The sequence below is a fragment of the Gymnogyps californianus genome, chromosome 1, assembly GCF_018139145.2.
Source record: "Gymnogyps californianus isolate 813 chromosome 1, ASM1813914v2, whole genome shotgun sequence".
Lineage (NCBI taxonomy): Eukaryota > Metazoa > Chordata > Aves > Accipitriformes > Cathartidae > Gymnogyps > Gymnogyps californianus.
The window spans coordinates 21,836,223-21,859,324 of NC_059471.1; the positions used below are offsets into that span (position 1 = coordinate 21,836,223).

At 40.2% G+C, this 23,102-nt stretch overlaps 1 protein-coding gene across 3 annotated transcripts in view; it reads right to left on the reverse strand.

The window, feature by feature from the left end:
• ATP8A2 (ATPase phospholipid transporting 8A2) overlaps positions 1–23,102 on the reverse strand; it is a 334,991-nt gene that overhangs the window by 186,549 nt on the left and 125,340 nt on the right. For all 3 annotated transcript variants that reach the window (XM_050897554.1, XM_050897547.1, XM_050897563.1), the window contains exon 26: positions 20,982–21,154. In XM_050897554.1, coding sequence (XP_050753511.1) covers positions 20,982–21,154 — 173 coding nt within the window. The remainder of the gene's footprint in view (positions 1–20,981; positions 21,155–23,102) is intronic.

Genomic DNA, 23,102 nt, shown 5'->3' on the forward strand with positions numbered 1-23,102 from the left:
TTCTAGGAACAGTAAGCATAAGCAGCCACTAGAAAGACTTGTTTAAGGTTGGACTAGATGCACTATTTGAAACTAAATTTTCTCCAAGAGGCTTTCCAACTCAGTTACCTGACTCAGTAACCACTTGTCACCTGGATATTGTTGCATGAACAGAATGGACAATATTTTGACAATAAATTCATGTTTAAACCTCAATTTTTTTTTTTCCTTCCAACTTAACAGGAACACTTTTATTGGGCCAAAAATCTCATTCTACAAGTCAAGAAAATGGTGTTGTCTGTTCTCCATATGTCTTGTCAGAGAAAAGCTATGTCTACCATACAACCCGCACTTCATGTTCCCCTTGTTGCTTCCTGTGACTCATGGCCAAATACATCTATGACAGGCCCCAGATTGTAGAAACTGGACCTCCCCTGTAGATCCCAGTCACCAGAAATACTCCACACCACTGTATGAGATTCTTCCGATCTTTTTGTTAAACCCCTGCCCACTGTAACAATGTACAAGCTCCATACAGAACTGTGTAAGCTTATTCAAGAAATGTTTGTCTGTTCATCATGAAGAGGTTATTAAGTAGTAGCATGGGATTCTTCAGTTCAACTCTACTCTGGATTCTCAAGTAGGAGCCATACTTAACACCTGCAGGTCTGAAAACAAAACAGGAGCCCCTACTCCAGTCCTCATCATCTTCCACCAGCTACTGCAATCCTTTTTACTTCTACAAACCCTGCCTTCCTACACAACAATATAAAATGATGCTTCTAAGAGACTACTATTCATGATCAAACTCTGATCTCAATTAAGTCTCATTCCATTTTCAATACTCTTCCTGGCTTGTCTATTATATCTTACCTACAAATGAAGTGGCCTACCCTTTTCTTCAGCTGTTCATCACTAATCTCTCAAGTTTCCCAAAAATCACTTTTCCTGAGTTTATTCTCTTTTTGCTCTCTGTACTTCCCAAAAGCATCTCTGTAGGCACTCCATCCTCCCAATTTTTTCTTTCAGTGCAGCAACCGCTCTGTGGCAATATGCACAGGAAATTTTAGTGATTAAGCATCCAGTAACTAGGGTGCACTATGACATTCAGAGTCATCCTGTTAACAACTGCAAGCAGCACAAAACCCATCATATACACTGGCTGTCTCTTTTCAAGGGCTGGCTTCTTGGTAGAAGTTTATGAACTGCCTGATGCAAAGTTTCCTGTTGGATCCCACCCAGGTTCCATCCTTCATTAGCTGAAGGATTTTTCCTTTCCTCAATACTGGCAAAATTCAGAGTATCACAGCACTGTTATGAACATTATTAGACAGTTTTTCAAATGCAAGACATTAAGAAATATTCTGAAGATGTTCTGAACCAATGATAAGGCAAACTGATGATATTAGGACTTAACTTAAACCAGGAATTTGATAAGTTTAATAGGAATAAGTCCTCAAAATACTTGAATTATGTGATAGGAAGAGTGGAAGGCTTTGAAAAAAATTTATATAAAATCATTTTTCAAAAAAGTAATGACAAATGTTAGGTATTTTGTTTGATGTTTGTCCTTCTTGATTATCTACATTAAATCAAGCAGAATATATCAGTGGATGTTTTGGAGAAATCTGTCCAATGTCTTCTATTAGGGAGCTTAAACTTTTCTTTATAATGAGCATGACCAATTTAAAGATTTCTAACATTGGATTTCCTCAGTATAACATGTTTTATTAATGTCATTTATAAAACAATGCATTCCCCAAGTTGTAATAATATCAAGCATCAGTTACAACAGCATCTAGTAAAATGTTTCTGGCAAGACTGACAAGTATAGCACTATTAGATCCAGAATTGCTCTGCTCCCTGAAAGCTAATGAAGTTCTGAATAGGAGATCTGTTGAAAGTATATCAGTGCTCTTGACTCTACACAGCATAGCACAGAAAAGGACATTGATGTCACCTACTTATTGCCCACACAGCTAAAGTGTGTTGTACTGTAAAAATACACTTCACTTGCTTCTCTGAAATACCCCACAGGCATGAGACACACACCCCCCACACACATGGATTCCGGGGGGTGGGGGGGGAACAATTGGCCTCTCCCTCCCTCCTCCAGCGAGTGCCCTACAGACAGAATAGAAGAAAACTTGTTTCATTGAGCCATTTACTACTAAATATTTTGAAAAAGAGAGCAGTTAGCAGGAACACCAAGTAACAATAGGCTGAACTGCAGCTTAGCTCAGGGCATAAACTGTGATAACTACCTCTTTGTGAGAGAAACTTTTGAAAACTAGTTTTATTTATAAAGTATTAAGTGTCCTCATTTGTTGTAAGTCCTAAGGGATATGGCCCCTCAGCATCTTCGCAGAATCAGACTGCTGTTTAGAGAAGCATGGTCTTATGAACAATAGCCTCTGATTTCTTACAGTATTTATGACCCAATTTTATTTCTTACCCATAGTCTTCAGAATGAATAAGAATTCAACACTAACTACAGTTGCCAAAGCATGTCTCTGAACTAGTACAGCAGAGGCATACATACAGCCAGGCAAAACATGCTGAACAAACTTCTCCCGTATGAAAATATGCCAGTTCTCTCTCTCCACTAAAACACACACATCTTTTTCAGCTTGTTTTTATACTGTCTCCTAAGATCTAACCAGTCCATACTTTGTACTCCATGTTTTCTTTCCATCTGAGCTTGCAAAAAAATCCCCATTTAGTATCAAGTTGTGGATTTAACTGATGAGCTGTTTAGCCTCCTCCTTTAAATCATTAATAAAAACATTCAATCTAACTGAGCCTGATACTTACCCTACAAGAACCGTTCCCTGCCCTGCAGCTCAAATTACTGCCACATCTACTATTTTTGCTTAAGGTCCTTCAGCAAGTTTCCAGTCCATGCAATATTTAGGCCAATAAAGGGTTTTTTTCCCAAGTTTTATGAGGAATTTCTTCCAAATGGCTTGCTGAAGTATTTGCTGCATAAAGTATTTCTCTATCTGCAAAATACTGTAACTTGATTTTTTAGAAGGAAAGAGTATGCTTTTTGATTTAGACATACCAGGAGTGTATCGGTCACAGCTCTATTATTTTCAAGTCTATTAGAGATGTACCTTCCAGTGTTGGTGTTAATATTTTATGTAAGAATGGATGCGGAATTAACATTGAGGACTCTTAACATACATATACAGAGCCAATTTCTTTGCAGCAGACACTCTGGCGAGCAGATACACACAGCCTGGCTACAGAAACGTAGACTTCACACTATGCAGTTTATCCTGTTGAAGAAGCTGGTGGCCACTGCAGCTAAACTACTTTCAGCAGCTAAGCCAGTTAGAGATTTAATTAATTCCACAGCTAAACAGCAGTTTGTTCTTGTACTTTAAGATATTGGTGCTGCACTTTTTTCCTATCTGTTACTATCACCAGCCTTTCAAAACCCACTTGCTAATTTTGTAAATTTGGTAGCTAATCCCTAATCCCTTTATGTTTAAAAATAAAGCTATCCTTCATTTACAGATGTCCCTTCACTATTTTTGTAAAACATACATTCCCACCCACAAATCTGCAGAACCATTCCATTGTCTGAAGCCGTCCTAGAACAAACAAGATGTTAATACAGCCTCTTACGGTGCAAAGCCTGCAGGAACAGGCATCATCACATACATAATCCTGATTTCACAGACAGAGAGCTCAACTACAGGAAGGTCAGGTGTCTCAAGTCTCCATAGCAAATTGGGAGCACAAATCAGGTATTCAGGCTTCCAAAACAAGCACCACAGATGCAAAGCCATCCAGTTACTTCTACTGCTCCTTGAAAAGTCTTCAGAATGTGAAAGGCAAGAATCTGAAACAGATTCTCAGCCTGTTTCCTTCCAGAGAAGGCATTTCTGCCTTAGTATCTGTGCTCCTCCAGCCTGCCAACTTCAGCATTACAATTTGACTTTCACATCATTGTTGAGATTCATTTTTTTTTAATTAAGGTGTGACTAAGCCACATGCAGACTCCACCTTTGCAAGTTTGCGTTAAATTGGAAGAGACATGCCAACTTGAGTTGAGAGAGATGCATTGATTTGAGTCAAATACATATGATTCACAGGCCTACATAATGCATTACTCTCAGAAATACAGCCTTCATGCTGCTAGCACTTAATGTTTGACATTCCAACAGGATCTTCTCATAATGCCAGGAGATATGGTCCCAGATCTCCGATTTCATTGCTGAAGAGTCCGAGGCAGAATATTCATTCATGTCACTGGCACCACTGCATGAATGGTAAGACAAAAGCTCACAGTACACGAATTCCTAACAAACCATACTACAGGCCATCTTTGAAAGAGTTACTTTGCTCTCATACCTCTTCCCACCCTCCCTCTTATTTTTTAAGCAGGTGAGAGAAAGAATTATCAACAGTTTGTAGGCAAACCCTGGGTTCACACTTGGGTATCAAAATGGATCAAGGCATGTAAGAGCTTAACTAAACAAGTTAAATGACAAAAAAACCTGATCTCTGTATGATGCTATCTAAGCTACAATTCTAAGAGACTGAAGGTCAGAAAGCTCATTTCTTTAAAACCACTAGAATGTACAGGAACAGAAGTCCTCTTTTGTTCAGCAGCTTTCCACTCAATAAAATTTCCCATTTGTCTTTCCTTTCCTAGACTTCTTTCCTCTTGCTAATCAGTGCCAGCCGCCAATTAGGGCTGACAATAGAAGAAAGTCTTTTTATGATCTTCAGTCATCACTACATAAAACACCATACTGTACTCCATTCTGCACTCAGTTCCTTCTTTTTCTAAAAAAGAAAACTTAAAATAAGTTTACTGGTGTTTTAATCCTTTTCTTGTTCTCAGGCCAAAACCAAAATTCTTTCCAATCCTCCCATTCTGGACTTGGACTGTGAATACTGAGCATGCACACTGGGCTTGTTTGCTGCACCTTCAGCTAAATTTCTGCTGCTGCCACTGTTCCTGCTCTCTACCATCTCGTAAAACATTGGACTTCTGCAGTACATACCCAGTAAAGGAAAAAAAAAAAAATCCATTTTCCACTAGACAGCAAATTGGCAACAACCTAACAGATCAGCCTGTCAGCCTGGTACGCAAGACTAGCATCCAAAAATGAACTGAAGAGACAATGTGAAGAAGGTGGGAAGGTGTATGGGGAAAAAGGGAATGCAAACAGTGGTTGTAGCAGAGGAGAGTCAGACAAGAAAAGGAGACTATGATTGTGAAAGATGCAGTTTGTTACATCTTTAAAATTCTTATTACAATGGTGTAATAAGAGAGCAGTATCCTGTATCAGCATTTCTACAGGATAGCCAGTGACGGTCTGTATGATTTCATCACACTCATCTACCCTGAGAAATTTTGGCAGAGGCACTGAAATAGTTTAACAGTTACAAATACAACCAAAGTAATTAGAAATCAACAACAAACAGGATGCAAAAGTAGTCAAGTGTTTGTATAAAATGGCTGCGCACCTTAAAGCATCAGCATAAATTTAGAGAACCCATGCTGGAATCCTACAATAAAAATGCTCTTGTTCCTTAAACACAAAACCACAGGCAAAGTTTGATGACTAGCAGAGAGGAATAAGGTATCATACATTAACCGAATCAATTTGAAACAGTACAAAAACTGAGCAAAACAAGTCTCCCAGGCAGGCTGAAGGCTCCCTTTCCCGCTTGCATTCTCTACTCTCAAAGCTCCCTGCTGTGACCCCAGCAACTTACATTTTTCAAAGCTCTCCAGGCTCTCTGCGACTCCCTCTACGTTAAGAGGGCCCAGGAAAATTCGCACTGCTGTGGAGTAAACGCAGAAATGACAGACCTGCCTCCATCACACCATGGGACACTGGGACCAAGAGGAAATGCTCAACCTCTTCCCTGCCTTCACGTAGTAGCTTCATCTGACCGTGGTGTGCCAAGGTACAGAAAGTGTTGCTATGCTTTACATACTTTAAAATATGCCTTTTGCAAGCTGCCAGCCACTGAAAGAGCAACAAGTCTGACCCCCTGTATCACTTGGGGTGCTTCACATGACCCATCCTTTAAGTGAGGAACTGCAGAGACCAAGCACTGGCTTCACCCCAAGAGACGCCTGCGAAAGAGCCAGAGCTCCTGGAATGCTTCTTCCTCTTTCAGCACAGCCATAAGCAGCACATCAGGAGCCAACCTTTGATAATATTTGATAATAGGCACAAATACACGTTAAAACGGAGCTCCAAATCAGTGGAGCTTTTTATATACTGTAATAGATCCCAACTGTATCAAAACATTGATATTGAGCTCTTGGGACTAAGGATATGGTATTGGGTCCAGGATACATGCTTTTAAAAGGTCCCTAAATGCTTATTCATATAATAAACCACAAAAGCTCTAAAGAAGCTGTTGCCGTCTGTTTTCTGGACTCTGACATTTCTATATGATCCTCTCCCTACCCCCACCAACTGCTATTTTCTAGAATATCATAAAAAGGAGACAAAAGAAGAAACTAAAACCAGAAAAATTAAAACTAGGACTGCATCCTTTAATCACAACTCTTTTCCTGAGTATTGTAAGGATCTCCAAAACTTTGCAACATGTGGTATGTTAAAAAGTTGTGTTGTGTGCAGAGTTTAAACTTTAACTCTACGTTTCCTTACTTTTGTCATGTAAATCAGACTCAATTTCTTTTACATGTGGTTACTTTCCGGTTTAATGTGAATTCATTTACTACTTGCAATCTGAAGTAGACATATTTCTGTTTTAAACCGACAATTCGGAGGTGGTGGTTGAGGAGGAGAGAATGGTCAAGTGCTAGGTTTCCTTTGATCCACAGGTCTTCACTTAGGATAGTTGAGAGGGGCAGGGATCCCACTAACCACACCATAGATTAGGTACCGAACACGTTTTGTCCACATCATATAAAACATTAGCCTTTTGGATGAGCAAAACAAATAATTCAAAGATACCAGCAGTAATTATATAGAACAGGTTTATAAAAACTGAATAATTGTTTAAGCAGCTCTTTGCTTTTCTATTTTAAATTGAAATCAGGTGCACTGCTTGCTTTGGGGAGGGCTACAACTACTGTGTTATGCTTAAGGGGCCCCCAACCACTGGCTATTGTTTACAAAAATGTTCTCCACCTCCCCCACCCACCCTTTACTTTAGATTATCAGCTCTGACAGAGGTAGTTTACACTCTCCAATCCCATCAGGACATCATGTTAAGTGCTTCAAATCCCAGGTAAAGACCTAATAAGTGACAGTAGGCACTGATGCCCAAGGAGCACACACAACACTTGAAGGCCAGTTCTTCCCCCAGCCAAGGACATGAATTAAGCAGTCTCTTCTCTGCAGGGAATATCCTAATGGCTGATGAGAATCTACAACACTAAAGATTCATATGCTTCCTCAAAACAACTGGTCGAACATTAGAAACTGTGCAGAGAAAGGCAGAGATAGGATTCAACTTCTTAATGCATACAGTTTCTCGCAACCCAGGACCTCCACAAGCACAGCATGCTGACAGCCACAGCACTGGAGAGCAGCTGCTGGGCCCACCAGCCTCCACTGCGACATGCCCTGCTTTTCCAAGGTGTGCCAGCCCAAACGGGATGTCTATGTCCTGCCCATATTGATCTCCAGGTTAGCCACAGCAGTTCAAAAAAACATTAAGTGGTCACAGGAAGAAAAAAGATCTGCAGCTTCTTGTCCATACAACCTGCATGAACCCTGCACATACTTGTACTTACACGCCAGGTTCTTATGAACCAGAGAATCACGTGTAGTCATCTGTTTTAAAAACAGCCATGCAATATTTACTCCCTAAATGTGAAGGTACTTGATATTTTAAAACTCTAAAAACTAAAGCTCAAAATATGAAATAGTCATCTTTTCATGGGGAGAAGGAAACTCAAAGTTTCTAAGCATTGCCATACAATGAGCTACTGAACCTTTCACAAAAGCAGCGCGCAGTTTTCAAACTACTGAACAGCTATTCTGAAATTACTTCACCGTATCTTTGACTTACCAAAAAGTCAGTGGCAGCAGCAGACAATTAAAGGACAGCAAGTCACCAGGTATCACCCCAAGCCCATCGTTAGAAGTAGACATGGCCAAAACAGTTGCATAGGGTTCTAGCTGACCACGTACAGCAGGACAGTCTCACAGAACAGCTCTATTGTTGTAAACAAGTATGAAGTGGACTACATAGCCACTTTTTCCTAAATCATCACTATTTACTTCACCCGTTCAACTAGCCAGACAAAACCAACAAATCCCATGAATGTGCTAAGAACTCCTGAGCTCAGCAATTAAAGTAAAAACATTCATTAGATTCTTACACTTGGGCAGGATGAAACTTCATTCTATGTTGCCTTTAAAAGCCTATCCTAACAAAATATCCCTTAACAGCTTAGATTTCCAGCCCACACATGTTGGTTATCAAAAGAAACAGACATGAGAAACAATGAGGGAGAAAGCTTGCACACGTTTCTTCCTTAGACTCCTAACCCAGTTGTATTGAAAAAAACAAAGCAAAGTTAGCCACCCAGCACCAGCGCAGGGACAGTCACAAGCACCAGGGGTTAACAGCAATAGGGTCAGATACCTTGAAGGGAACTGCTTACAAGTGTTGTTCGATTTTTTCCTTCTGAGATGCAATTGGAACTTCTTAACCAACAGTAATGCAGCTACAAACAACATCTTGCAGAGTATCAAAAATAATCAAGCAGCTGGTTGTTGCTTTGGAGGTTGTCCCCATCTCTAAGTTTAACTTAGCCATGTTCTGGCTCCTGCTATACCAACCAGTATTCAACAGTCTATAAAGACCTGATCTGAATAGCAGAAAACCCAATAGTACAGCTGCTTTCTATTTATAAAAATTATAGAGCCAAATCTTGTCTCAAAACATGTCTACACCAACTGATGATTTTATGAACTGGTTGATACTTTTGTCAGTTTTAAGGATACTCATCGGGGGATGGGAGGGAGAAGAACAACACACAAAGGTCCCACAAATATCCCTCAACAGAGCCAAGACGTGCACTCATCTGATCCTTGGGCAGCAATCTCAACGTCATCACAGTTCAGCCTGGGACACACTCATATCACTAAGGCAGTGTAGAGTCATTCCATCTCTGGGACAACATCACTGACCCACAGTTCCAAGAGAACCATCACACAACTCAGACTGGATTTGGATGATCTGTTCGTACAACCCAGTACCAAGGCATACAGAAGTATCTCACTTGTAGGATGAGGAATGTAGAGTTAGAAAGTTTTGGAGAAAGTTGGCACTGACTTTGACACTGAATATACCATATGCAAAAATGACCCTCCACCTTCCGAGTACAGACAGTTCTGAGCTTAACACTTCACCAGATAAAAGACTAAAGTTAAGTGAGAGACCACAGAGAAGTGAACTACAGCAAATTGTTCTACATATATACCAGAGCAGCTTTTAACTGCACAGAAGTTCTTCTGACCTTCCATCCTCCACAGAGGCTGCCAAATCCTGCCTCTCCACTCAGAATGATCAGTTCTTCAGCCAGCAACCTCTGAATGCTCAGCACATGCTTCTGAAGAACAAGATGCTGTTTTGCAGAAAGATGATACGCATTTGAGTTCTCAAACATGTCTTCATCCCACCTGCATCCACTTAGTAGCTTGTCTTCATTTTGAGACCCTAACACACTTATGTCACAGGTTTTTTTGTTTGTTTTTAAAACTTTTTGGTTCTTCCTTACTAGGATCCACAAGCAATAGCTGTTTCAAGATCACATGTAGGCAAATAACCACAGGTAACATCCTACACAGGTTTAGAAGCTCTGATCAAAGAGCTCCCTGTAGGAACTTGAGATTCTGTGTGTTGTACACAAAAGGTATACGTAGGGCATAAATAAAAGAATACTAGAAATGCACAAAGACAGAATATTTTATAAAGTGAGACACTTGACAGAAGACCTGTGAGAAGGAGCAATTCAAAGTCTAAGTGTGTGCTGTGACACAGAAAACAGCAAGAGAAGGGGGATATGAAGGAACAAGATTAAAAAATTATCATTTTCAATGCCTATCACTGTATCATCTATTCTAGACACTATGGGAGAAGCAAGTTTAAAAGAGTAGAAGAAAACTTAAGGCAACACAGATGCCAAAAGGAAGTATCAAAGCAGCTTTCCCAGAATAGGGTGGAGCTATCTAAACCTGATTTTTCAGAGAAAGCACAAGAAAAGCCTAAGGTGAATATAGAATCCAAGTTTTTACCATTTTAACCCTGCTGGTGTTCAGAACACTGACTTCTCTCAAGCTGAATGGTAGTTCAACTGCAGCAGAAAATGATTTTTTCCTCAAGTTTTGGAGTATATCTTTGCAAGTCCAGGTATTCCTCACACATTTGTTAGATTGCCTTTTCTTAGAAGTACTAAGGAGAATTACTGGCATGGAGAGAAAGATTCTTCTTTTTTTGAAGGATGAGTTTAGTATTGCTCTGCATAAGCAGGTGAGCACCACTTACAGAGGACTGTTAGTAAATAGCAGACTGCAATACATAGGAGATCCTGCAAAGAATTATTTCTGCTGTCTGTGGGTAGTTGTGCAAAGGAAAGTCTAAATCCCCCAAAAGCTATCACACCATCAACTAGGGGTGGCTATTTTGCTAAATCGTTTCCAACTGGGAAGCCTTGATTGCCCTGCAGAATATGGTGGGATTTACTCACACAATTAAAGAAAAGGTAAGTCTATAGATCTTGCCACATTTCAGGCACGTGAGCGTGCCAAAAACTGCATAACCCACTGGAGCCAGTGGCTCTTCACCTTTCTGCTCACATGAACCAACCCGAAAAGTTTGCTTCCTATTCTAGCCTGTTGAATCAAAATCAGGTTTACTTCATTTCCCTCAGGCATAGTTTTGTTTTTAGTTACCATGACTTCAGAGATAGGAACACCAGAGAACTAAGTTTAAGCCTAGCCACTCTATTCAGTGCAAGGTCAGATCTTTCCAAGTATCTAGTATGGATTCAGCTACGCTCCTACCAAACTTAGTCAGCTTCCACCGACACTAAGCACTTTTGGAAACTTCAACCAGAGCCATTTTACCAGTTCAGTGTCTTGCATATTACTACAGTGCACTAAAGCCCAGAGTTCTCATCAAGTTAATTCCCTGCAGTACCAAGAGGCTTGCAGAACAGACTGTTCCTGCTTCTGTAATTTTATATCTGGTACTTTCAACAATGGAAAATACAATATTTAAGCTGGTCCTGTGGGATAGAGCACAAGACTTTGCTAGGTCTTATGAAAGGAGTGATATCACAGTTTTGAGTGTCTTGTTTCTGAATGCAGTGCAGCATCACATATTCTTTAGAGGCCCTTGTCTTCTGTACATTCATGCATCTGGGTATTACTGAAACTCAAATATTAAGTTTGGAAGACAAAAATAAGTATTTCAATAAAAGCAATGAGTATCCTCAAATCCTCTCCTCTAGGAAAAGTTTTGAGATTTTATAACTACTCAATATTTAGACAAGGAAATTCAGAATAGTAAGCAATGATCAAGATGAGGAGAGTTACCTATTCCTTCGTAACATTCTGCAAACCATTAGAAGAACACAAAAAAGGAAAAATATTTCCTTGTAGTTGCAACTTGGTGAGCAAGGAATTAAAGATCTCTTCTACGAAGTCAGAAGCCATTACAAACCAGTTGCGAGGTTGCAGAAAGGCACCAGACCCTTGGCCTCCATCCAGCCTGATGGACCAGCAGGGAATTCCATAAGAGGAAACATTCAGTCACTCCCTGGCAGGCGACATACTGTTCCAGGAACTCAGGAAAGGGGTATCTGGTGCAACAAGCAAGCAGCAGTAAGAAACAAGAGGACTATGTCAAGAGTCTAATCACGCCAGTATGCCTGAACAGAAAAAAAACCCTGCATTACTGAGGTCTAATGGAGAATCCAAGTGTCTGACACAAACTTTGGTTTGGGGGAAAACTTCAGTTAAGATGGAACTGTTAGCTGCAGTTGACCTACATGCTTCATCGTATTAAGAAACTGTTCTTACCAGATACAGAAGTATATACACCAAAGAAGGTTTTTGTACACCCTGTCAGAGACCACATATTACATATGCAACATAAGCCATCATGAAAGAGCTCAAACGTTTTGCTGATGGCTAAGTTACAAAGTGAATTTACAACCACACTGGCAAACTGGAGGGACTTGGGTAAGCCCAGGGTCAACATGGACCATCTCCGAGCTGTTTAAAAAAAAAAGCAACCACCAAACAAACCGACACCCCAAAAAACTACACATTTTGTTTAAAGACAGTGGTGATAACATTTATGCTTCCAAAATTGTTTTTACAAGCCAGAAGGATAAAACCAAGGCTCACCAACAGTTAGCTGGGTTTCACAAGCAGGACCTTGCTGCAGCACCTCTGGGTTAAAACCTGGCAACCTTTAGCATTCACACTGACACCCTCACAACAGCTTTGAATAGGAAGTGAAAAATATTATATTCAATAGAGAAGGCAGGGGGAATTTCAGTGAGAAGAAAGTAATTGTTCAAGTTGGAACTTGACCAGCATATAGGGGTTAACACACTAACACTTGTGGAAAGAAAAATACACCAGTACTATGAATTTCTCATGGAACAGAAGGTATTCCAAACCAGAGTTTTATCTTTCTTCTAAAATAGCATACGTTCCAGCAGCATAGTGTTTTCTCATGTGCAGTATCTATGGAATGTTTATTTTCCAATTTGGGAAGCGTAGTGCTAAACACAGCATTGCTGGCTGCTCCTCCTCAGAAACTGAAAAGACTGGTAGCAATTTGGACAAGGTAATGTAGTATGGTGAAGAAACTGATACCTCTTACCATTTGGAACTGTTTGCAAGAGTTATCACACCACTGCTCAAGACAGAAATTTCATTTGCATTTTATGAAATACATCAAGTAAAATACTAAGATTCTGGTCACCTAAATACTAGGCTCACAATGCAAAAAGGCAACAAATGAACTTTAAAAATAACAGCTAGGATAAACAGTACTTGGAGGAGAAACTTGTTAGGTTTTATCGGGAGATAAAGTATTTTTCCTACAAAATTGTTTCCAAAGAAAAATAAAAAAGTCAGTTGCTTTTAGCTGTATTCATGCCTTTCCTCCAACTTTTTCCAAATACATGCTGGTAAGTGAATATGCTAGTAAGAATGGTTACAGAAATAGGAAGTTCACGTGAATGTAGCAGAATATTTCAGGAAAAAGTTTTTCATTCATAATCAGTTACAGGCATGAAAAGTCACTCAATTGGTCATCCAGTATAAAACCAAACCCCACACTGAAACAGGTACCTGATCTGAACTGAAGCATACAAGTTCCAAAAACACAATACAAATTTACTCAATTAACTAAGTATTTTTCATTAACAACTTCAAAAAAGCAAACGTTTTGCCAAATTGTGAATAACAATGGAAACTGGAATAGCGGTTCAACTTAGAGATTACTTTGAATTATTTCCTCATCTAAATACACAACAAGAAAAGGAAAATAGAGTATAGTCATGGTCACAATAATAGGATGAAGTTAAGCAAAAGAAATGTTTGGCCATATAGCAGGAATCATTTAAGTTCAGGCTCTCAGGCAACCGAATAGTTATCCAAGGGAAAAGAGTGAAAAATGCTTCACCTGTGTCATTTAAAAACAAACAATACCTGTCAAAACAGTATCTTTAAGTACTTTTTTAGTGTAAACAAAAATAATCCTAGGAAAGTGAATAAGTGATTCACAGATGTTTCTGACTTGATAAGCATGTATTTCCTTATAAAAGGACTACCCCAAGTCTGGGATGTTTACCTTGGTTTACACATCTAATTGATACAGCAACATTTTGGAGAAACATTAATGCACTTAGGATAGAGTCAAGTCTTTGCTTTTTGGGTTCTCAATTGACCAGACAAGTGACTGGACTTAAGAGTAATTTTTTTCCCCTTTAAACACTAGCTATATGTTTGAATGATTTAACTATGAGAGTGAGGCTCGGGAACTGTCATAGCTCAGGACACTGATTAACAAGAACAAACAGAAGCCAGAACATTCGGCAGAAACTCACTCTGTCACTCAGAGGACAAGATAATTACCAAAATTTATAAGACCGGTCTTCTCCTAAAGTTTACCCATATTGGCTTTCCAACACAGAATTGGTGGCATTTTGCAAGTTTACTTAGCTCTTGCAAAGCAGTCAATAAGCTTTTAAGAAAAGTAATCATAAGAAAAAGTCCCAAGATTGCTTTACACATACCTACATACACACTGGACAGTTTAGGCAATCATTTCTAAACGTCTGTGAGTATGCTTTATTCAAGAGTGCAGAGAGCACCATGTCATGCTGCAACCCCAAACCTTCCTCCCACTTCAATTATCTACAAACATTAAAGCTGCCAGAATGGTTCTTCCCTCATGGTTTTCAAAGTCATGAGATGAATACTGCTGTCATGAGTTGTCAGAAATAGAACAAGAGAATGAGCATTGATAATTTAGTAGGTGACAGATGAGGGAAAACATAAGATGTATATACAGGAAGATGTAACACATCCATAATTTTCTTTGGGACCAATTAATGTTAGAATTGGTTTGCATACTCTTAATCAGAATTGTGTTGCAATTTTCTGTCACGAGAATGGGGAATCTTTTCTAATGAAAGCCAACAAGACACTTTTTTGATTTAATAAATAAATACATTCTGAACTACAGCACAGAATAATCACTTTGACAAATACTAACACCAGTAACAATATGAGACTTCGGGGCATAAATATTTAAGAGGTATTCCAGATGTTCATTTTGTGAGCTGTATTATTAATGTCTCCTCCAAATGATGATGGAAGACCAGAAGCATCCAAGCTATGGCCTTACAACTCAGAGTGCTGAGACAACTTTTCTCTTGTCTCCTCATCTCTCTTCTCATTACCTAGCTGATGAAGTGACACTAACAATTAGCAACAAGTACTCTTCACAGGCTGCTTTTTTCCTTCCCTTCTCCCACCTTCTGCTTTCAGTTTGTTAAATCCCTTCCCTTTCAACACCCAAGCAGACACTCTAGTCAAAGGGTATGTTCATTTCAGAACATTTAGTGTCTGTTCTCAGAGCGATGTTTGTGGGCTCATGTCCTCACTCCACCCATTCTGCATACTATTTTAAAAAGCAATGGAAGTAGGAAAACAGTCAGGGTTTTTTGTTGTTGTTGGGAGGTTAAAGAACATGCATTTTCTGACCTTATTTACTTCCTTCCTCAGTTCCTAACCATTATCACTACAGCTCCACTATTGCTCAAGGTACTGAAAACAACAGTTTGTGCTATCATCACCTAACAAAGTTAGTTGCTGAGGTTGCGCAGAAGTCCTGCAGTCAATGCTCGGATACTGAATGACAAGTGCCCCTGTGGAAATAGCAGAGAGTCCACAGAAATCGCTGTTGCTGGATTTCCTCAATTTCTGTTCATGCTGCACCACTTTTAGATCTCTGCGGAACAGGACATCTGATAAAAGCAGGGCAGAAAAGTTGACAGACTGTACAGCAATTGAGACATTTTTCTTGGTGTTCCTATTGCCTGAACTTTGTCACAAGGCAAAACCCAGCAACAAGAAAAAACCTCAGGAAAAATAAATTGCTCAAAACAGACATTGCGATATATTTTACTAATAGAGCAGGCTGCCGGCTGATGAAGTCATCGTAGCTTCATTCAATTCCCCATGGCTATACTCATTTCCACCAGCACAACATGAACAGCAGAAGCAGATGAATACCACATTGAAAAAACACACATCACGAAAGGGAGGAGGTGTTCTAATAGAGATGGTCTTATACAAGAAGCATAGGAAAAGAGGTTGGTCAAAGCAATTTCATTACCTTTAGGCTGAACATATGTCATCAGATCCAGTGAAGGAGTGTCTTTTTAGAGGGACAGGATAGAGCAACAGAATTTCCCTGTACAAGCAACTTTTCACAACTTGCTATGAAATAGCTAAATAAAACTGACTGGCCTCTGCTCCAAATTATACACAGTGTATGTTTCAGGTGAGTGATTACCATCCAAACACTGTATGCCAGCTGATCTTCTCCATTCAGGAATACAGAAGTTCTGAACAGTAGCTCTGAAAAGTCCAACAGGGTGGGGGGGGTGTTTCTTTTGCTACAAAGTCCTAAACCCTCTCCTATAAAGGCATCAACTCACTGTTCACTCAGTTGAAAAGGGCTGCAGGATCTAAGTACAAAAGCTCAATTTAACATTCTTGCTCTGCAGATACATGTGTGGGAGAAGAGTAATACTCTGCTCAAACAACACCCCAGTACCATCACCTCAAGCAGTATTGCAGAAATGGCCAGTAACATAAGCAAAAGAGCAGAAAAAACACCCTGAGGCAGCCCAGTGAGGGATGTGGTCCCAGCCTCATGCCACACATCTCTCTGGAGATGCTTGCTTGATTGTGCTTACATCTGTGAGATAAATTAAAGGAAGGACTACTACTGCTGTCCAACAATTAGAAGTACTGAAGTACTTAGAAACTGCTTGGAAGGATTTAATCCATGAAATGCCATTGAATTGCTTCTTCCTGATGCAAGTCTTGTTAATATGGCATGAAACCCATACAAAGGCAGAGTCACTGTCACCTGCAGACAAGTTCTATTCGACAAGAAAAAATCATTCCCAAAGCATACAAAGTCATAAAAAAAGTATTTCTGAACACCACATGTGTCAATTACAAACATTTCATTTCAAGGCAGGCTCTTCAGTAGAGAATTAAATATGCTGCCATAACATGCAAGTTACATACTTCTCTGATACTTTTATATTCAAAGCCAAACACAGCAGTCTGCTGTACAAACTGGCTTTGTAAGATGTATAAACACCAGATGAATGATAAAACTCCATTTTGTTATTAAAAAAAATAATCTCACTCCTACCTAAGCCTTAGCATTTTGCTGCTCTCACAAAACATCAATAAAAACAGGTCCTTTAAAGGAACATTTAAAACCAGAGACAGGCAATCAACAGCTTGGATCTCATAAATGAAGTAATGAGTTCAACTGCCTTCCAAACATTTAATTCCACTGAAAAGTAAGTTTTGCTTACTCTTGACATACCAACATCCCAGTCAGTGTGAAGGAAGATGATGAGATCTGTCAGTCTCTGGAAAAGCCTTTAACAAACAAGGCTTTTTCTTAAAGAATTATTTGGTTTGATTTTGCAAGCTTCACCAACTCTCCCGAAGGATATATTTTCCTCCACTGTGCCAGTGGCCTGTTAGAGACACTGTAACAGTGGAAGACTTAACCCCATCAGAAGATACCATCTCTCCCTCTTAATGCAAAATTGGGCCAGGTTTACTACATTTTCATTTTAAGATATTACCCCTGAGAATCAAGTTCAACTACAGTTTATGCCCAAAGCCCTTCAAATGAATATACAGCACATCTTAAGTATATTTAAAAAAATCTTTGAATGGCAAATGCAGATGAAACTCCCTAGAGGAAATGAAAATGTCGTAGTAAATTTATGAAATATTAAGTTCCATGAATTCATGCTATGTTGAGAATAGCAACACAACTCCTCCTAGAGTGGCTAAACATCATACCACTAAGTTTAAAGACCCAGATCCCCCATCCAATTAACGTTTTTGTTTGAAGACTATTTAATTTGAAATTTCCTCTTGCTATACCAATTACATTTTTAAAACTTCTTCCTGTGAAGTTTAAGTGCACTGTCTTATTTGACACACAAAGTACTATTAAAAACAACCCAGAGTAGAAAAAATATTTTTCTTTCTTCAGTATCAAGCACCTGGCAAGTAAATGGAAGGTTCCTGCAAAGCCTTAAAGGCTATTAAAGGCATTCCTCTCTTTCCCTGGGGATTTAGAACTCAGCTATTTTTATTCCTCTTTAAGCCTATAAAATTACATCATCTTTTCCCCTTTGATTTACACATTTTTTCTTTTTTCCCCACATTGTTCCTCAATTTGCTAATTCACTAATAATTAAAATTGCTGTTGGCTCAGTTATGAAATAACAGGAGAGGAAGTGTCTAGTATTACACATATCTTTGCAAAACAGGACCATTCATTATCTTCAGTTAATTACATATATTAATGTAGTATAATTTTAATAATTTGCAATTTATGATTTGTTTCAGCTGCATGGGTCTTTGACCTAGCTTATCAAATCTTTGAGAAAAACTAACAAACTGCCTTGGAAGGATCTCTACCAAAGCATTGTGATAGAGTATGAAACTAAGAGCTTCATATTTGCTCAATGTTTGTTAACTTTCCCACAAATACAACAGCATAAGTCTACAACATAGGGTCAATACCCTTCCTGGGCACTCCGTGCTCTCTATGCCCAAGGTTACTTTGCATGAACAAGAGAACGCTGACCTTACTGGCCCTACATCTGGGCCTGTTGCATTCAAGGATAGATCGCTGCAATTGTGAGCTCCCTCTTGTAAAACACTCTTGTTCACTCCCATGAAACAGCTGCAAAAGTGAGACCCCCTCCTCTAACACCTCATGCCCTCTCCCTCTACTGCCCCTGCAAAAATATATAAAAAAAAAAATCAATCAGCAGTAGCAAAAAAATTGCTATTAAAGAACCAATTTAGGAAAGTCATTGCAGTTGACAACCATTTAGAACAGGACTTGAGAGAAGGACAAAGAGCACAAGACAGTTGTCCCCAGTCACAGAATCCTAGAGTCACCCAGGTTGGAAGAGACTGCTGGAAATCAGCTAGTCCAACGCTCCTGGCTAAAGCAGGGTCAACTAGAGCAGGTTGTCCAGCTGATGTTTTCCATGTATCTAAGAACAGAGACTCCACAACCTCTCTGGGAAACCCATTCCAGTGTTGGACCACACTCACAGTAAAATAGTGGGGGGGTGACATTCATGTGTTTTAATTTGTCTGTTGCATCTTGTCCTGTCACTGAGTACTACAGAGAAGAGCCTGACTCCCTCATCTTCATTCACTCTTATTACATATTTATACAAATTGTTAAGAACCCCTCTGAGCCTTCTCTTCTCGAGGCTGAACACTCGTAGCGCTCTCAGTCTCTCCTCGACCTCTCCTCATATGAAGGATGCTCCAGTCCCTCAGTCATCTTTGTGGCCCTGCACTGGACTCTCTCCATTAAACCTGTTTGTATCTTGTACTGAGGAGCCCCGAACTGGACACAGCACTCCAGATGTGACCTCACCAGTGCTGAGTAGAGAAGAAGGATCACCTCCCTTGACCTGCTGGCAATGCTCTTCATCCTGCAGCTCAGGATACTGTTGGCCTTTTTTTTGCCGCTAGGGTGCATTGCTGGCTGATGGTCAGCTTGCCCACCAGGACCCCAAGATCCTTCTGGACAAAGCTGCTGTCTAGCCTGGCAACCCCCAGCGTTTACTGGTGCACGGGGCTGTAACTCCCCAGGCACAGGACTCTGCATTTCTTCCCCTTCCTGAGCTTCATGAGATTTCTCTCTGCTCAATTCTTGAGCCTCTCAAGGTCCCTCAGAATGGCAGCACAACCATCTGGTGTATCAGCCACTCCTCCCAGTCAGTAAACTTGCTGAGGGCATACTCCATGTGATTGTCAGGTCACTAATGAAGACATTGAACAGCACTAGCCTCAGTATTGCACCCTGCAGTACACCAGTCCAAGAGTCCCAGCACTTGGAAAGAAACTAGTCAGAGATCGAACAAGCCAATGCGTTCATCTGCTTCAGGTGCATGGCCAGCAATTGCTTTTGCCATGCGATATTTGCATGCTAGTGCATACCTATATAAAGATAAGTAAGACTGCAAAACAGTAGTACAAGGTCTCCATATAGTCATTCCCCACAAAGGTGGTCTTGCTTCTAGAATGCAGATAAAACTTCCTGTCCACCTAAATCAACAATCCCTTCTAGGTCACAGTTCTCCCCAAATACCAGCAATGAGCGCACACACACACAGGCATAGACACACACAGAGTCCTCAAAGCTGCATAATCTTTCAAAGTTAAAATGATGCCACCTTCCTGCTATGCAGAAAGTAAAGCAGGCCAGCTTTTATTTTTCATTTTCTTGGGGCTCTTATTTCCTTCCTTCTGAAATAGTCATGACATGGGACCACATCTGTGTATGGCTAAATCCAAATACAGCATCAAATTCTGCTGTGACCTAGTAAAGCAAGTGGTAGTCTAACATTTAAAATAGGGCAAATTGCACTGTTACACACATGCTTGCACAGCATACATAATTGATAAGACAACTTGACTTCACAATTCAGCAGTCACACAAACTTCTTGCTACCCAATTCCTATTGCTTACAAATCACCACATCCACACCACTCCTTCTCATCAGTGTCTACTATAATCAGGCAGTCAGGCATAATGTTTTCTCATGATTTTTCATCATCTTATAAGAGATTGGACTCAGTTGGGACTGACTGTGGCAGAGGGAATTGCATTAGTAGATGGCACTTAATTTTAGTGAAGGACTTGCTTCCTCCTCCATAGGAGCAGGAAAGAAGCTACTAACCAAGTTGCTGTCCAGCATACTTATGAGACTGCTTCCAAGAGCTAGCAGAGTTTTACCACCAGAAGGGAACGTGCAGCTGATTGAATGCCCACTTTGAAGGTGTACAAGCTCTACTGCTGCACTGTAGAGCATCCTGTAGGACAGAAAGAATTGAAAACTTAAACTTCGTTGGCCTGTCAGCCTTATGAACACTTTCACAGACCCGTCTGTGGTACAAAAGGAATACCTCTCTACAGTCCTTTACTCCTCCCAGCACAGCCTCGCTTTGTAATAGTTCCACAGCAGAGAAATCAATTATATTACCAAGTGGCCCACCACCGCAGCTTGCCTCCTCTTGAATATCACACTATTTCCCCTACTTCTTTATTTCCTGTGAGCGCTATAAGCATGAAAGGAAAGTTAACATACTAGGCAAAATTTCACAGGTTTAGTGCCCATTTTGTTATCAGAAACAAGTCCCAGAATTTCTTACCTGCAACAAATGACCGCTTTACAGGAGAGTGCCAAGTCCAGAAAGCTCTGCCTGACTTCAAATGAAAGGGCATACTTCAGTGTATGGCCATCAATAATCAGAGCAATATCGTTTTCCTTGCCCAGCGACTCCCCCAAACTGGTACAATGTTGAGTCAGAGAGGCTCTTGTTGCCTGAAGAATAAACAGAAAGAAATCATGTTTCTTCCTAATGTAAGAAGAGTGCATCCAAACTACAGCAAGGCATCTCTGGACTATGCAACGGTGCACAGTATACACGCACCCGAACTAGCATTGACATGAGTTAGTGTTTTAACAGGACCTCGTGCAGACGTACTAATTTGGGTGACAAATCAGCAAAAGCTGCATCCACTTGCCTAGGAATGCATGCCTTGTTTCAATGCAGACTCTGGCATCTCCACTACACACTCCTGCATGATGCATGTGCCCACAGTAGTTGCGATACATGCCTCTCAGGGCTTTTGACACCATTCAAAGTATTACTATTTACTCAAACAGTATTCCCTACCCTAAAAACATCTTCACCGACAGCTGCTGCTGGGAAGAAAAAAAAATAAATAAATCAAGTGTTCATGTTTCACTGTCACCCCAAATATTTCAACCTTCTTACTGCAGTGAAATTCACACTTAAAGCAGTCTGTTCCATTCCCATGCAAGTTAGCTTAGCCATCAGTTCCAGCTGAGTTAACCACTGCTAAATGGTTCAAGAAGTTGCTCGTGATCTGAAGTGTATGCACACTTCTTGACAGAGAAGGTCTTGACACACAGGACATCGGATGGCAGAACGTGAAAAGCAAAGACTTCAGAACAAGTCAAACACTGCTTTTTAGGTGACAAATGATCACTAACTGCTGGATTATATAGTTTTTCCCTCTGTTAAAAAAACAGTAACAGTGGCATACACAAAAATAACTGGTTTCTGTTTTAGCAAATCCTCACCCAGTTTCCAGTCTAGTGTTCTCTCCACTGTTAAACCAAGCAAAAAAAGAGAAAACGTACTCCTGCTCATCTTAACTGTGCAGCTTTGAGTAATTGTGCTAAACCAAGTGTTACACATGCTTCTCGTTTTGTAATTTGTGCTGGTCTAAGCAAATTTTTTTTTCTTTATGTAACACAAAACAACCCACTAGAACAGAGTTATAACTTAGAAACGAAAATGTGATATTTATGCCTCATTGCAACCCATTCATTGTTTTATAGATCCAGATTTCTCCAGAGGATTGCAAAGCCACAAACTGTTGCCAAGTGCTGCATTTCCTATTTGCATCTCCAGTTTAACAGGCAGATGTTAAAAAACCCTAAGGTAGCTAAGCCAGTCACTCTGGACTACAAACCTGCTGCTTGTGAGGAACAGATTACCTCAATGAAGGCCAGCAGTGATGTGGAGTCTGGATTTTTCTCTCTCTACATTCAACTGAGAGCAGGAGCTGTGATTTTCACACATGGTTGAGCAAACCACCAAAGATGTATAGAAATCTGCATATGTGAACCCCCTTACAAAGATGGCAAAAGAAGTATTTGAAGTTGCATCTCTTTCAAAGACACCCGAGCCAAAAAGCTTGAGTTCCATATCACACTACTAAAATAGTGGGAAACAAGTTTACATTCCTAAAATACTTACTTCAGTGATGTCTCCACCATCTATCCCTGAAGGGAAGAGATGGGAAAAAACAAACAAAGAGCTTCCTAGTACCATGGCTTCTTAATTTCTTGATCTAAGCTTTCACAAGCTGTTTCTGTGCATTCCAAAGAACAGAAATGCCATACCGAGGTAGGTTTTTACCTGTAAATAAAGTGATGGGAAACTCCTCTGACCTGAGTGCTTGCAGGGTTGTTTCTCACTTTTTTCCCCTCACTCCTCACCATCTATGCAGTGTTTTGACCTTTCTTAAATACACTTTCCCAGATGTGCCACCATCTTGGCTGAGGGGTTCAGCTGTGCCCCGTAGAACTGGCTGTGTCTGGCACAGGGCAGCCCCAGCCTCTCCTCGCCAAGGCCCCTGCAGCCCCCAACACCTTGTCACAGACATCCAGAACACCCAACCAGATGGGCACTACTACAGTGCTCAGAGAAGCTGAGATAAATCAATTCAGTACGTCA